Source organism: Lytechinus pictus, unplaced genomic scaffold (assembly GCF_037042905.1).
Source record: "Lytechinus pictus isolate F3 Inbred unplaced genomic scaffold, Lp3.0 scaffold_34, whole genome shotgun sequence".
NCBI classification, from domain to species: domain Eukaryota; kingdom Metazoa; phylum Echinodermata; class Echinoidea; order Temnopleuroida; family Toxopneustidae; genus Lytechinus; species Lytechinus pictus.
This window is the reverse complement of record NW_026974154.1, coordinates 504,545-518,954: the sequence shown is the minus strand read 5'-3', so window position 1 is coordinate 518,954 and position 14,410 is coordinate 504,545. Positions and strand designations below refer to the sequence as shown.

Below are 14,410 nucleotides of genomic sequence, written 5' to 3'. Positions count from 1 at the left end.
AATGGTGTGTGTGGCCGTCACAGGTTCATAATGGTCATGGATTGAGATATTTTTTTTTTCCTAAATGGACTTGATTTCTTCCAAGCAACAACACTTAAGTCTCGTTGAAATACTTTCAGGCTTGCTGGAAAATAAGAAGAATGTACGTACGTTTCAAGCTTTCACACAGGACCATCAGTTTATTTAGACGTACAATGAACTCACCTGACAGAATACTCTTCGTGCCATATCCTCATCAAAGAAACCCATCACGATACGAGCTCCTTTCTCCTAGAAAGAGAGAGAGAGAGAGAAAGGATGAACACACGATTAAGTCTGTATGTATGATAGAGTGTGAGTGTGTGTTGGGATGATCGAGCTCGTGTGTCTTGATGTATACTCTAACATGTCTAAGAAATATTAGATAAAAATGCTCCATGAGGTTAAATATGTGTCCAACCAACTTAAGGCATTTTTATTTATCCAGTGTGATTAAAATTTTGCCCATTCTAAAGTAATTGCTCCTTATACTTAACCTTACTGGACAAGTTGCTTCCGGTATCGGGTAAAATACTGCCCAAAATTGGTTGGATACACAATTACCCTCATGTAGGTTAAAATATTACCCAATACATTTTACATTGAAAATTAATATTTTTTGCATGCATGCCATGTGAAACATAAATAATACACTACTCAAAAAAAGTTAAGGACCACTTTTTAATGTGTGTATACAATTTTCAAACCGGGTGTTGTATTTCTAGAAATACCCGAATATGGCTGTCTTGAATCTCCTCAAACACCCTGTAACAATTTCACACATGGGTGGTTTCAGTTGTTGCATGATGTCTCTCGCATTATTGCATATCCTGAAAAGTGGGCCCATTGTGAAGTGGTACAAATGTGGATTCAAATGCATTTTCTGTCTTTAGTCTCTACAATCAACAAATTGCTGACAACAGCAATGCCAAGATACAGCTGTCCAGGATGCCATCAAACACAATGAAATCAATTTCACACCTGCAGTTCTTTCATGTCTCTTGCATCATTGCAATGTGCCCGTACAAAAGTGGCTTCCAAAGCATTTTCTGTCTTTAGTCTCTACAATCAACAACTTGCTGACAATAGCAATGCCAAGATACAGCTGTCCAGAATGCCATCAAACACAATGACATCAATTTCACACATGCAGTTCTTTCATGATGTCTCTGGCATCATTGCAGTGGGCCATAAGACAAGTGTCTTCCAAAGCATTTTCCGTCTTTAGTCTGTACAATCAACAACTTGCCTACAACAGCAATGCCAAGACACCACCTAAGTGAAACAGATGTAGCCAGAGCCCTAGGGATGCTGGAAGCTGGCCTCAGTCAGCGAAGAGTAGCCAGAATGATGGGCGTGTCACACAGTGTCATTAGCAGAGCAAATCAAAGACACCGAGAGACAGGGCTATACTCCGAGAGACCCCGCAGTGGCCGACCAGTTTCGACAACCCCTAGAGATGATCGCTACTTGACGAATCTCAGCCTCCGCAACCGCTTTCACAGTGCACGCCGCCTCAACAATGACTTCGCTGCAGCAACTGGAGTGATTGTTTCCACTCAAACAATCCGTAACCGACTTCACAGAGCCAATATGCATGCCAGACGGCCAGCTCAGTGTGTCCCACTCACCCCTGCTCACAGAAGAATTCGTCTCAACTGGGCCCGGGAGCATGTCAGATGGACCAGACAGCAATGGCGTAGAGTTCTGTTCACAGATGAGAGCAGATTTTCCCTTGACCACAATGATGGACGTTCGAGAGTCTGGAGGCGACCAGGAAAGAGATTTGCAGACCCCTGTATTGCAGAACATGACCGTTATGGGGGAGGCAGCGTCATGGTGTGGGGAGGCATCACCTACGCCAACCGTACTCGTCTCTACGTGGTCCCAGGGGGAGCAATGACAGGAGTGAGGTACAGGGATGAGGTCCTTGAACCTATAGTGGTGCCATTTGCAGAAAATGTGGGACAAAACATCATTTTCATGGATGACAATGCCCGTGCCCACCGAGCTAGGGTGGTGACCGAGTTCCTTGAGGGCCAGGGGATTGAGCGTATGGAGTGGCCAGCGAGGTCCCCGGACTTAAACCCGATAGAGCACGTCTGGGACATGATGGGGAGGAGTCTCGAGCAGCTCGAAGCCCATCCACTTGGACTGCAGCAGCTGGGTGTGGCTCTGGAGGCTGCATGGGATGCACTGGACGTCAGAGACATCAATCGCCTCATCAGCTCCATGAGACAGCGCTGTGAAGCCGTTATTGCTGCAGGAGGTGGTCACACTCGTTACTGAACTGCCTGAAAGACACTCAGACATTCGTTTTTACCACTTCATGTCGGTAGCTGATACCCCTCGGGGCCCACTTTTCAGGATGTGCAGTGATGCGAGAGACATTGTGCAACAACTGAAACCACCCATGCGTGAAATTGATTACAGCGTGTTTAAGGACATTTAGGACAGTTGTACTGAGGTATTTCCAGAAATAAAACACCTTGTATAAAATCTTTATGTACGTTTTAAAAAGTGGTCCTTAACTTTTTTTGAGTAGTGTATATACAATTATACACGTATAAATTTGATATATACTAAAAGAAAAAAAATAATGACAATAAATACACAATCATTATTTTTTGTTCCAGTGTATTTTATTTACAAAATACATTTAGGTAATTTGCTTCAAATGATTTGAGATACACTTAAATGCAATATTAATGAAAGACAATGGTATATTTTTGATATTCTTGTGAACGAAATTAAATATATTATTATTCGCTTGACTTGCAAATTCACTTAAAAATATAAAGTGGTTTCAATCATTGTTTTATTTAATACCATGATTTTTAACATGTATCACCCTTACCTTCAGTTGATCTAAGGCTGGTCGCGGATCATCAGCGAATGTCGCTTCAACTATTGTCGTTATACCGTTTTCTTCCGCCATCTTGACCTGCTTACTCTGGGCCTGTGACAGGTGAGACATGAAAACGATCAAGATAATGCGAATGAATCTAATAGTGATTCAAGGTAAGGAAGGAGGGGGGGGGGGGTGATGTCAGACAGATTTTTTTTCATAAAAAAGGTTAAATGCACGTTCCATCTTTTGTGTTACAGAACAACGATTTCTATTTAGGATGATCTATTTTGTATGGCTTAATAACCTAGTGTGAGCTATTTCGATAACTTTCATGATAACGAATCTTTAACGTAATTTCAAATGAACTAAACAATAGGACTTGTCATGTTACCTAAAAAATTTAACCAAGCTGTAAAGATGTCATCATTATTCGATTTTGCTTTTTATATATTTTGCCAAATACACATTTCCTCGCCCCCTAAACATTTTGGCCTATTTACGCCACTAAAATGCAGTACTTTTTTGTAATTTACATCAGATCCCCCACCCCCCCTAAAGTTCAGTGTTATACGAAGTTATCCTCTGTATACAGGCATATGGTTTTTTTAACAATTTTGTCTCAAAAGTTGTGCAAGACTTTCAATCAATTCAAGGTTTATTAAAAACATGAGTCGCAGCCAAATGGCTGAATTGGTCATGTATACAAAGTAAAAACAATTAAAAGACTCATTACATATTTCAAACATTAAAAAGCAGTACACCTTTGTAAAAACTGACATGAGAAATATGTGTATAGGCAAGAATACTTAGGCAATGAAAATTTACATACATGTACATAAGATAATGAGGAAAAGGTAAATTAAGAATAATAAAAACAAAATAAGTAAGCTGTAAAAGATCAATAAAAAGAGTTGATTTCCTCATTCATAAAAAACTTGATATTGCAAGTAGGCTGGTATTTCTTTCAAATGAGCAATGGGTTTATTGATTGGGCATGTCTTTATTCAGGAGATCTATGAAATATGGTATGGGGCTATTGCGAAATCGATTTGTCTTACATTTGTATTGCTGATATCTAGGAGTATGTCGGAGATTGATGGTTAAGTTTTTTGGAGGAGGTAACCAGGTACTGAATGTTGGATGTTTGGTTAAAGACATTGCGAAATCCAGGCTGAGTTTCTCCCTTCTGTATTCCAGAGTAGGAATTTCACATGATAGGCAAGCACTGGCATAATCTGTGTAGTTTGGGCCCAACATGATTCTACAAGCTCGTATTTGAATTTGCTCTAAACTTCTTACATGTTTCTTTGTAAGCCCACCATTAAAAACTGGGGTGCAATATTCCATAACAGGACGAATGTAGCCCATGTATACCAATTTCAGATCTGATAGAGACAGCCCATATCGCTTCAAAAGCCTAAACATGTACAACTTCCTGTTACATTTTTTGATGATTTCTATGATATGTAGGTCCCATTTTAGATTGGATTGGACGATTACACCGAGAATTTTAACAGATTGAAGTTTTTGTAGAGGTAAGTTATCAATATAAAATCTTGGCTCAGCAGGAGGATATTTGGAGAATGTCACAACTAGTGAATAACATTTTGAAGGGTTCAACTTCATGTGGTTTAGGGAGGACCACTGATCCAGATTGTATAATGTAGATTGTATGTCAGAAGGATAATTTTCTTTATGACATTCCAACAAAGTAAGATCGTCTACATATTTATAGCAATCGACTGATGTGTTTTCACAAGCATCATTAATCATAATCAGGAAGAGGATAGGACCTAGTTTAGTCCTTTGGGGCACGCCAGCGTGATTGGGTAAGTAATTAGACAAAGTGCCTTGGTATTTTACACATTGTTGACGATTTTCCAAAAAACTTATTATCCATTTAATGATACAAGGTCGTACATTGAGTTTGATCAGTAAAAGTAAAAGTAAAGCAGGGGCGAGCAGCGCAGTTTAAACATTCGTGCTGCGGAATGGCTTCGTCGGCTGTTTTATGGTTCCGGTGGCGTGGCAAAGGGTCCACGAATCGAGGGTATGATATAGACCTACTTACATATGAAAAACGAGGATAGTCCTGATGAAGGGTAGCAATCTTAGTCCAGTTAAACAGCTGGAAGAGTTTGACCCTAGCAGCACCGATATCATTCTCTGACGGAACGGTCCTAAAGAAATGTGGGTATTTATCCCGCTGAGAGAGAGACGGGGTGGTATCAGCATACGATAACTGGATGGGAGAGAGAAATACATGAGACATGTAAAGTGAGTATATGAAGAAAGCGTACATTGGTTGTCGTTTTTATGGAAGTATTTAATTGATATTACTATATACCGGTCCATCTCAAACAATGCCAAAGTAAAACAATTTCTATAAAAAACTATTGGCTCCTCTTTCTGTTTCCACTGATATGTTTCTCCTTTTTTCCGCTGTCCTTTATATTTAGCTATTTTTTACTTCTTCATACTTCTTCAGTCTTCTTCTTCTTTTTCTTCTCCTCCTCCTCCTTCTTCTCCTTCTTTTTCCTTATCTTCTTCTTCTTCTCCTTTTTCTTATTCTCCTTCTTCTTCTTCTTCTTGTTTTTGTTCAATTCTTTTCCTTTTTTATTGTTCTTGTTCTTCTTCTACTACCACTACTACTACTTCTCCTCCTCCTCCTACTACTACAAATACTACTACTTTTACGGCTACTACTCTCATTCAATGACAGTCACTGAAATGACAGTCACTGAATAGAAACGTTTACCTGTACAAGATTCCACCAATGAACGGACGTTGCAATTGGTGACGTCACACTAGGACACGCCCCTCCGAACACCATGAATTTCCTCGGTGGTCTTGCCAGAGATTCAAAGAAAGCCTTCAGGCCTGTGGCCATGTCACACTGTGTGTAAAGATAAAATATTAAATAAAATATTTCTTTACGAACAGTTGGCGCACTATTATCCACTGGAATACCTCACTAAAATGAAACATTTAAATGTTCAACAATCAAAATACACGAAATGAGTGCAAAAGGCAAAATTTTGAAAATCATAACAAAAAACAATGCATAAAGATGTTAAAATTCAACATGTGAGACAGAATGAGACTAATTAAATAGCACTGTTTATCATTTCTAAATAGTGCCACCTGCTTTTGAGTTTCAGAGAGTGCTTTACTAACGTTAGGGATATATTATTATGTTTATATCAATGATCCAAAAACTCACTGCTCAACAATGTCAATACCCCGTCACGTATTTCAATTTTGTGTCCTTACTTTTAATAGGATAATTGGCAGTGTTGACAATTCGGTGTGTTCATCACGAGGTAGTTTAGAAGAATGAATATGGACCCGTGTAAACCAACCTACGTGTTGTGACATTACTATGAATGACATTCTAAGGTTTCAAAACGTAGGATCCTATTTCACCATTGATGTACAGGGTGGTAATATAAAACGTAGGATAACCGCGGGCAATTCATCATAAGTAATGTTTGGAGACATGTGTAAAAGAAAATGTGGTGAATTGGGATTCCAACAATCAACAATGTAGAGTTTTCGTTGAAATATTGATGACGGTGACGTGTATTGTATAATGGTTTTTACGAAATGCATTTTATCAGCTGATAAGCTAAAATATCATTAAATCCCTGAAGGTATTAAAGACTACTCCTGTAACAGTATCACGCGAAACGAGGTTTCCCCATTTTCACGTCAACTAGGTGATATTTTCAAATGAATAGAACTGGGCCCCGTAACACAAAGGTTTGCGATGAATTACAAGTATGAAAGAACCGCATCGATTGGTTCCCGGACAATATTTTAAACCGAGTGCGCGTGCAACGACGATCTTGATTGGTCGTTGGTATTCAGCGATTGATTGCAAACATTTGTGTTACGGAGCCCTGGAAATGCCAAACAAATAGCTCCTAAGTCAGGTAAAAATACTGACCTTTTTACAAATAAAATTATGAATCTCAAATACATGATATGAAGTGGTTCAAACGTTAACTTCGGAATGCCTGCCTGATTTTAGTTCGTAAAGCAAATTCGCCAGGATAAAATGGACTATATTATAGGACTTGACAGCCATTTGATTCAACACATGTCTCCTTCAGAAAATTTGTAATAGCATTTTCAATAAATGTCGTTACTGTTTTACGGCCAAATCCAAATTTATATAACATACTACTATTAACATCCTTTGCATTCTGAGATATCTTGGGGGTTTCTATATGCAGACTAATTGATATATCAGATATCAATCTTGGTGTTCCAGTGCAACTTTCAAGTAGGTCAGATATATCACATACTCTTCTTGGAGACGCAAATGACAATTAGTATAGGTTTATTTCTTCCTAGTACCCATGTCGAAAGAAAGACCAATAATTTCATTTTTCGAAAAATGAAATTTATTATCAGTATTGCATTTGATTTACATAAGCATTTTGTTCCATATCTAAAACCTTAAGACTAATGGCTCTTTATAGAACACAAAAAACGAAGTTTTACTGCTCTTATAACACGAGGCTGGTTTTAAATCCTGTCTAAAGCTTTCATAATGATTCATTTATGAGAATATATATATATTTGCCTATAAAAGGCTAACAACCCTTGCATGTCTTCCATGAAATGATTTTCAGTTCGAAATTTTCCATTCACCAGATTTTTAGAAATGTATATATTTTCTAAATAATGATCGTTCAAACTCTTTGCCCGCAATACAAAAAGAATGTATCCTTGAAAATTTCATTTTCATTGCATTTATTTTCCACAAATCATTCAAAATACAAAAACATATAACTCATTCCGAAATAGTATGCATAATTACAATATAAATGTAGATTCAAAGTGGATGGACCTAAAGTAAAGCAAAAGCTTGTTGTGGATAGGCCCTTAACAAATAATTAATGTGTAATCATTGATAGCTAAAAATAGTTACAGAAAAAATAGAGCTGAGCTCGGAGAAAGTTACAGAAATGGACAAGGACGAAAACAGAGAACGTTACAAAGAACAGGGACATACAGGTTACTAGACAAGACAAGGAAGACAAAGCAAAACATAAAAGAAAGAAAAAAGGAAAGAAGACCCGTCTATTATATTGCTGTTCACGATTGCGACGTTTAAGCCCTGGTCACAAGCCGCCGTACGGTTTCTTTGGCCGTACGTTTTTTGGGGGAGGCTACGGTCGCTGCGTTTTTCTGAAAACGTAGGGAAAAGTGGCGAACGCAGGGAGCAAGTGCATCGACGCACGTCACTCGTACGACTACGCAAGGTGTAAGTACGTAGTGCGTGCGCTGCCCGCGTGTCACGCCTTGCAGTGAGCGATTGCGTGCAATGTACGTCGCGCACGTGTGGAGTGAGTTGTACCTGCTTACAACGTACGATCTCCGTGCGTTCGACACATTTTGGAACGGAGGCCGTACTTACACGTGCTGCTCACGTACGCCGTCCTTACTTACGCGCAGGTTGCAACTGCATGCACTTGCGATGAACGTAAGCCCCCCCCCCCTATGTGGTGGGGTATATTTATAGAGATTGATCTTCTGACGTCCTTTAAAATGCCGCCTCTTCTACCACAGAGACTCCAAATACTTCTGATACTGCAAGAGCAGCTTCAAGTGGCAGGGCATGAGCAAGACGTGGCACCTTTATAAAAATCGATAACTTGGACGGCAAATATTACTTGACGTGTTATAAACAATTATTTCATTCGCTACTTCTAACTCCTTAATTTTGTAATAAAGAATATTGACAGTTTTGAAGCAATCCTTCTTGAATAGAAAAGGTCCATGTACTATTAGAAAGGTTTGGGCAAAACTAACTGCAATTATAATGCCAATTAAAACTTATATTCTCCATTATGGGGAGGGGGATTGCCTTTCCTTTTAGAAAAAAGGAGGAATTGTCTTTACGTGTGATTACACATATTGACTATATATCAATGGTGTAGATACTTTCAATGTTTCAGGAGTCGCCGCGCCTTGGAACCTGGCCTGAAACTCGCCATCACTCTTCGCTTTTTTGGCAACGGGAAGCAGGTCCCTTGCATATGACTTCCGGGTGGCACACAATAGTATATCCATGTTCGTATCGGAAGTTTGCACCGCCCTATACGAGGAATATAAGGAGATAGATGCGCACCATGCCCTCTACCCAGGATGAGTGGATCGCTCTTATAAGTGGTTCTGCTCTGTGGTGCTCATGGCAATCGTGGATTCTAACTATTCCTTCTTGTCATGCTTGTGGTGCAATATTGGGGCCAACGGCTCCTCTTCAGATGCAGGCGTGTTCAACCAGTCCACGTTTTGGGGAAAATTCCGGGAGCACTTGAGGGAACCACCATTGGATTTCCACCACCGGATCCACTGCCAGGTGACGACCAGAATTTTCCTAATTTCCTAGCGGGTGACGACGCGTTTCCCCTTCGAAAGTGGCTGATGAAGCCATATTGTCGCCATGCCCTGATACACAAAGAGAGGGTAATGAACTATCGGACCTCTCGGGCTCATCGTGTCGTACGGTTTCGGGATATTGGCTCATCGATGGCGATGTCTCTTGACTACCTTGCAGATGGAGCCTAACAACGGAATTTGCGTCCTGTTGGGTTGTATCATCCTTCACAATTTGCTTCGAAAGCACCGGCCCGGACAAACTGACGTGAATGTGGACCGTGAGGATGCGGATGGCAAGGTAATCCCCGGGGCCTGGAGGAATGATGTACAGATGACCGAACCCGACCAGATGGTCGGCCAACGGGCCGCGAGGGAAGGAAAACCCCTAAGGAACTACTTCGCGAACTATTACAGTTCCCCGCGCGGACGAATACCATGGCAGGATCTCGTTGTGTGAACGCAGGAACTCGTAATAAGGATTATTTCATTTCATAGAAATCTATGAAAAATCATTTTTTTTCATTCTTGTTTTTATTTTATTTGGCGGACTAATACAGTTTCCCACTGTCTTTGTTTGAACTCATGATACACGATTCGATTTCATTTTTTACATTCTACGACCTCTTCAAGCACTCATGATAATAAATTTTGGACATAGTTCATGAAATTCATGTATTATATAGTGTGTGAATAAATAAGAATAAGGTCATTATGTGGAACATGGTAATAGAATATGACTTTGTGTTTTCTTGTTTATATTTTAGCACAACGTGCGTTGTAAGTGCTGATCACATGCTTACTCCGCACGTGCACGTGAGTTCTTCACGTTCATTTGAATAATTAGATTGGGAAAGTGCCGAGTAAGCACGGGCCACGCAATTATCCGTGCGGCAACGCGCACTTGCTAAGTGCACCTTCGGTACAGGAAGTGGCCGCGGCGAATATCTAAAAAGTCTCACGGAGTCGGTGCGTTGTGCGTACTTTGGCAGTACCGAGAGCGTGCGTGCGCGCACGTGGGGCAAATCCATAGCTCAAACGTAGCCTGCACGCAGCGAAAGTTCCTCCTGCACTAAAAGTTCTGCGTCGTGTCTGCGCACTGCCAAATCCGTACCGAGTCGGTACTCACCACGTGCGTGACGTACGAATTTCCCCATTTTTGCCCACGTTTTCGCACGTAGACTGCGCGCACGTGCAAGTACGACGGGATGTGACCACAGCTTTAAGGATGACATGAAATATTTTGACAGAATTGGTCGTATGCCAATGAAATAGAAAATAGTAGGCGGGTCCTTTGTAAGGGTATCTGCAGCTGTAAATATGAATACATGTAATTTATTTACAGTGACAAACACATACGGACATAGTGAGGGGATGGAGCACCTGGCAGACGAGGAAAAGAAAAAAAACTTGATAGTTGCTAGGTGAAAAAAAGTATCAAAGGAAGCAAAACTTAGAAGAGGTATGAGGTTGATAAAAGAGCTTCCCTGACTACCAGGTGCCCAATCCACTCTCCGATCGTCCTAAAAGTAATGCACAAATGAGTACAAATGGATAAATATATATTGTGTATTTAAAGCGTACAGTTGGGTTCTACGAGAGGTAATATTGTCTCAAAAGAGACGTTTTCAATTTTCTTTTAAATGCAGTTAAGCTAACAGATCTTTTTATATCGAGATTAAGAGAATTCCAATATTTGGGACCTGAATAAATAATAGTATTTTGGGCAAATTTTGTTCTGGTTTTTGGAAGATGAAATGAAAATGCTTGGCGTGTTGGATAGTCATGCAACTGGTTGTTTCTTTATGAACATATAATTAAGTGCCGGAGGCAAGTCATTATTGTTCAATTGAAACATAAAAGAACCCAACTGCAGATAGAAAATATCAGAAACTCTTAAAACATCCTTTTCTAAAAAGAGAGGACCTGTATGAGCCCGAATATGGGCATTGGAAATCATACGAATTGCTCTCTTTTGGATAACCAAAATTTTATCAAGTTGAAGCTTACTAGAATTTCCCCAGGCTAGAATGCCATATTTTAAATACGGGAGTAATAAAGTAGAATATAACATTTGCATAATATACCCCAATTCACCGCCTTTATTGCTTAAAGACTAGTGATACCATTCTGAAAACCTCACATCTTGTCCTTAACAATGTTAACTGGTAAAAATATAACCAATGTCAAAAATGTAAGATCGAGCCTTTCACAAAACCTGTATTTTACCTGTATGATATTTTCTTTGAATTATTTCACAGAAATTCAATTTTCTGAAATAATGAAACTTTAAAGATGTTCATTATTAGCCTTCCCAGGAAGCCTTATAAGATAACTTCATTCTTACTTTAAAGATGATAAATCCCTCCCCCTTTTTGAGAGCGAGAGTATATTGGAATATTCTCGTTTTGAGTTTAATCACCTTATCTCACAACCCATACTGCATTACACATGTAATCCTATTGGTATGAGTCTGAGGCACATATCCAATTCAACGGATTATTTTAAATCTCTTTGGCCGGCTGAATTTCAATCCAATATTTGCTATTTCTTGAAAGGCTAAGGTGGATGTCGGCTTCACTAACGCTTAAGACTGATAAGAACGCGGTTTCACTAACGCTTAAGACTGATAGGAACGCGGTTTCACTAACGTTTAAGACTGATAGGAACGCGGTTTCACTAACGCTTAAGACTGATAGGAACGCGGTTTCACTAACGCTTAAGACTGATAAGAACGCGGTTTCACTAACGCTTAAGACTGATAGGAACGCGGTTTCACTAACGCTTAAGATGATAAGAACGCGGTTTCACTAACGCTTAAGACTTGTAAGAACGCGGTGTAGTGTTTGAATCTTACACATCAGTACCATGGAGAATAAGTGATTAATTTTGTCATTTTATCTTTCAAAAGAAACATCGCATTACTTTTATGTCGTGAAATTCAAATACTGTATTCTTTACGTGTGATTAATAAGACAATCAGGATGAATACCTATACACAGGGATGCGTTTTGCCTGTACAAGTAAAATTCAAACGAAAATGTATTGCGAATGTTTTTAATCCACGTAAAACATGCATAAAGAGCAATAAATATACTTATACATTTTCTTTGTAATGTATAATCTGAAGGTTCAGAAAACATGGAAGTTATGAAGATATTATGAAGAGGTGATAAATGGATGCAGAAAGAAAGAGCAGGGAATATAAATTATTATCTTTTTTTCAAAAATGTCCGTCAACTTGTTAAAATAAGGTGTTCGATTTTATGAACACCAGAATGACATAATGTATAGAGAATAGAAATTTGTAATGCATGACAACGTCACCACAAACGTATATTATCACATATTCAGTTACTCTGTACCTCTATCTTTTTAGAGATATGGAGACAGGCAGAAAGAGTGATATAGAGACAGGGACAGAGAAGGGAGGCAAATAATGTACCAGGCTAAAATATGAAATTAAAAGAAGAAAACATTCATTACAAAATTAAATAAAAAAACGTTCATGAAAAAAAAGTACATGTATTGATTGTATTAAAAAAAGGAGAAATGGAATCCAAAATTTGCAGATAGGAAATTGAAAACAATACAACGTAATCTCTGAAGATAATATAATTACTTAAATCATCATGAGGGAGTTGCAAAATCTGTCGTTAATATTTCCAGACAATCACCAGGAAAAGAATATAAGAAAAGAAAAAATGCATTAATTTCTAGCAATGATCTAGTAGTTCTGCAAGGAATAAATTATTTTGTATGTATCCGTTACAATGTTTTTTTTTTCATTTATTATTTTTGTTATTCTAGGTAAATATACTTGTTACTTTTTATGTACATGTAAAGCGCATAGAGATTTTGTCGAATATTATGTGCTATATAAGCATATATTATTAGTATCATTTTTATTACTATCATTATTATTATTTCATGGAATTGTATGTTATACATGCAAATATTTAAAGTCAAGGGTTCGAATCGTAGCCATGCGTGTTTTCCTTCAGCAAGACATATATCCACTCTGTGCTGCATTCGACCCAGGTGAGGTGAATGGGTACCTGGTAGGATTAATTCCTTGCATGCACTGATCGCCGGTGATGGTAGCTCGAGCTAAAGCCGGGGTAATAATAGCAAGCGCTTTGAATTTTAGGCAAAAGCGCTATATAAATCCAGCTATTATTATTATTATTGTCCTATGAAACAGAAAGTTTTCCCAACTGAACATGTGGAATTACCATTGTTTCAACATTTTAAGGTTCAGTCAAGTTGGACTTATTGTCAAATCTGTAGAAAAAATGAGATATTGTATATTTCAAACAATAGAAACAAAAGAACTAGTGAGGGAGGGATTTATTCGACTCTCTCATTTGCATATGTTTTGTGAAAAATAAGCGAAACTTAAAAATGCCAATTTTTTTTTTTACATCCGATTGTGATGAAATTGTTAGCATTTTGCTTGTTTGATTTTTCTCTATAGATTAACATTTTTTTCTGGGATGGACTCGGACCTTTAAGTCGTGTTCACCACGTCCAATAGACTTACACGCATGTTCTATTCAAGAACATACTATCATCCCTATTAGCGATCATATAGAGCAAGTTACAGAAAGCGTCGCGTTTTAACGCAAGTATAAAAACAAGCAGAGGTTCCAAATTGATTAGACGAAATCAATTTTTGTTTGATTTCTAAAACTACGTTTGACTGCAACTATCCCTGCCTCTAGATGATTAATACATTCCTTTAAAAGGCCCCATGGACTTATATCACCAACCTCAAAAACATCTGCCGTGCTTAATTCATGGAGCATTAACCCATACACTGGAAATCCGCAATCACTTTGTGATACTTCCCATGGTCACCGGACGCTTGAGATTGAAAGACTTAACGTCATGTGAGTGAACATGAGGTTTGGAGTAGAGGCCCCTTTCATGAATTATTTGATGCAGGAATAAGACTTATAGTTTTCCGCAGTTATTTTGGTCGAATTTCGCCTCTGGGATTGGAATACTGATTGTCGATGTATCAAGCCAAGGACGCTGACACCCCCCCCCCCCCGACACACGCACTGTGCCTTATCCCATATCATGCCTATCACCCTTTCTCTTCGTGCCCCCCCCCCCCTCTTCACTATTCAAGAAGCTACGTTTTTT

The 14,410-nt window shown here is 38.8% G+C and overlaps 1 protein-coding gene across 1 annotated transcript in view; it reads right to left on the bottom strand.

Annotated features, from left to right (window-relative positions):
• The window catches only part of LOC129262742 (gamma-aminobutyric acid type B receptor subunit 2-like), a 99,323-nt gene that overhangs the window by 20,168 nt on the left and 64,745 nt on the right, over nucleotides 1-14,410 (bottom strand). Inside the window, exons 2-5 of the mRNA XM_064115401.1 lie at nucleotides 5,628-5,765; nucleotides 4,941-5,111; nucleotides 2,876-2,977; nucleotides 205-270 (exon numbers count right to left, since the gene is read on the bottom strand). Coding sequence (XP_063971471.1) covers nucleotides 205-270; nucleotides 2,876-2,977; nucleotides 4,941-5,111; nucleotides 5,628-5,765 — 477 coding nt within the window. The remainder of the gene's footprint in view (nucleotides 1-204; nucleotides 271-2,875; nucleotides 2,978-4,940; nucleotides 5,112-5,627; nucleotides 5,766-14,410) is intronic.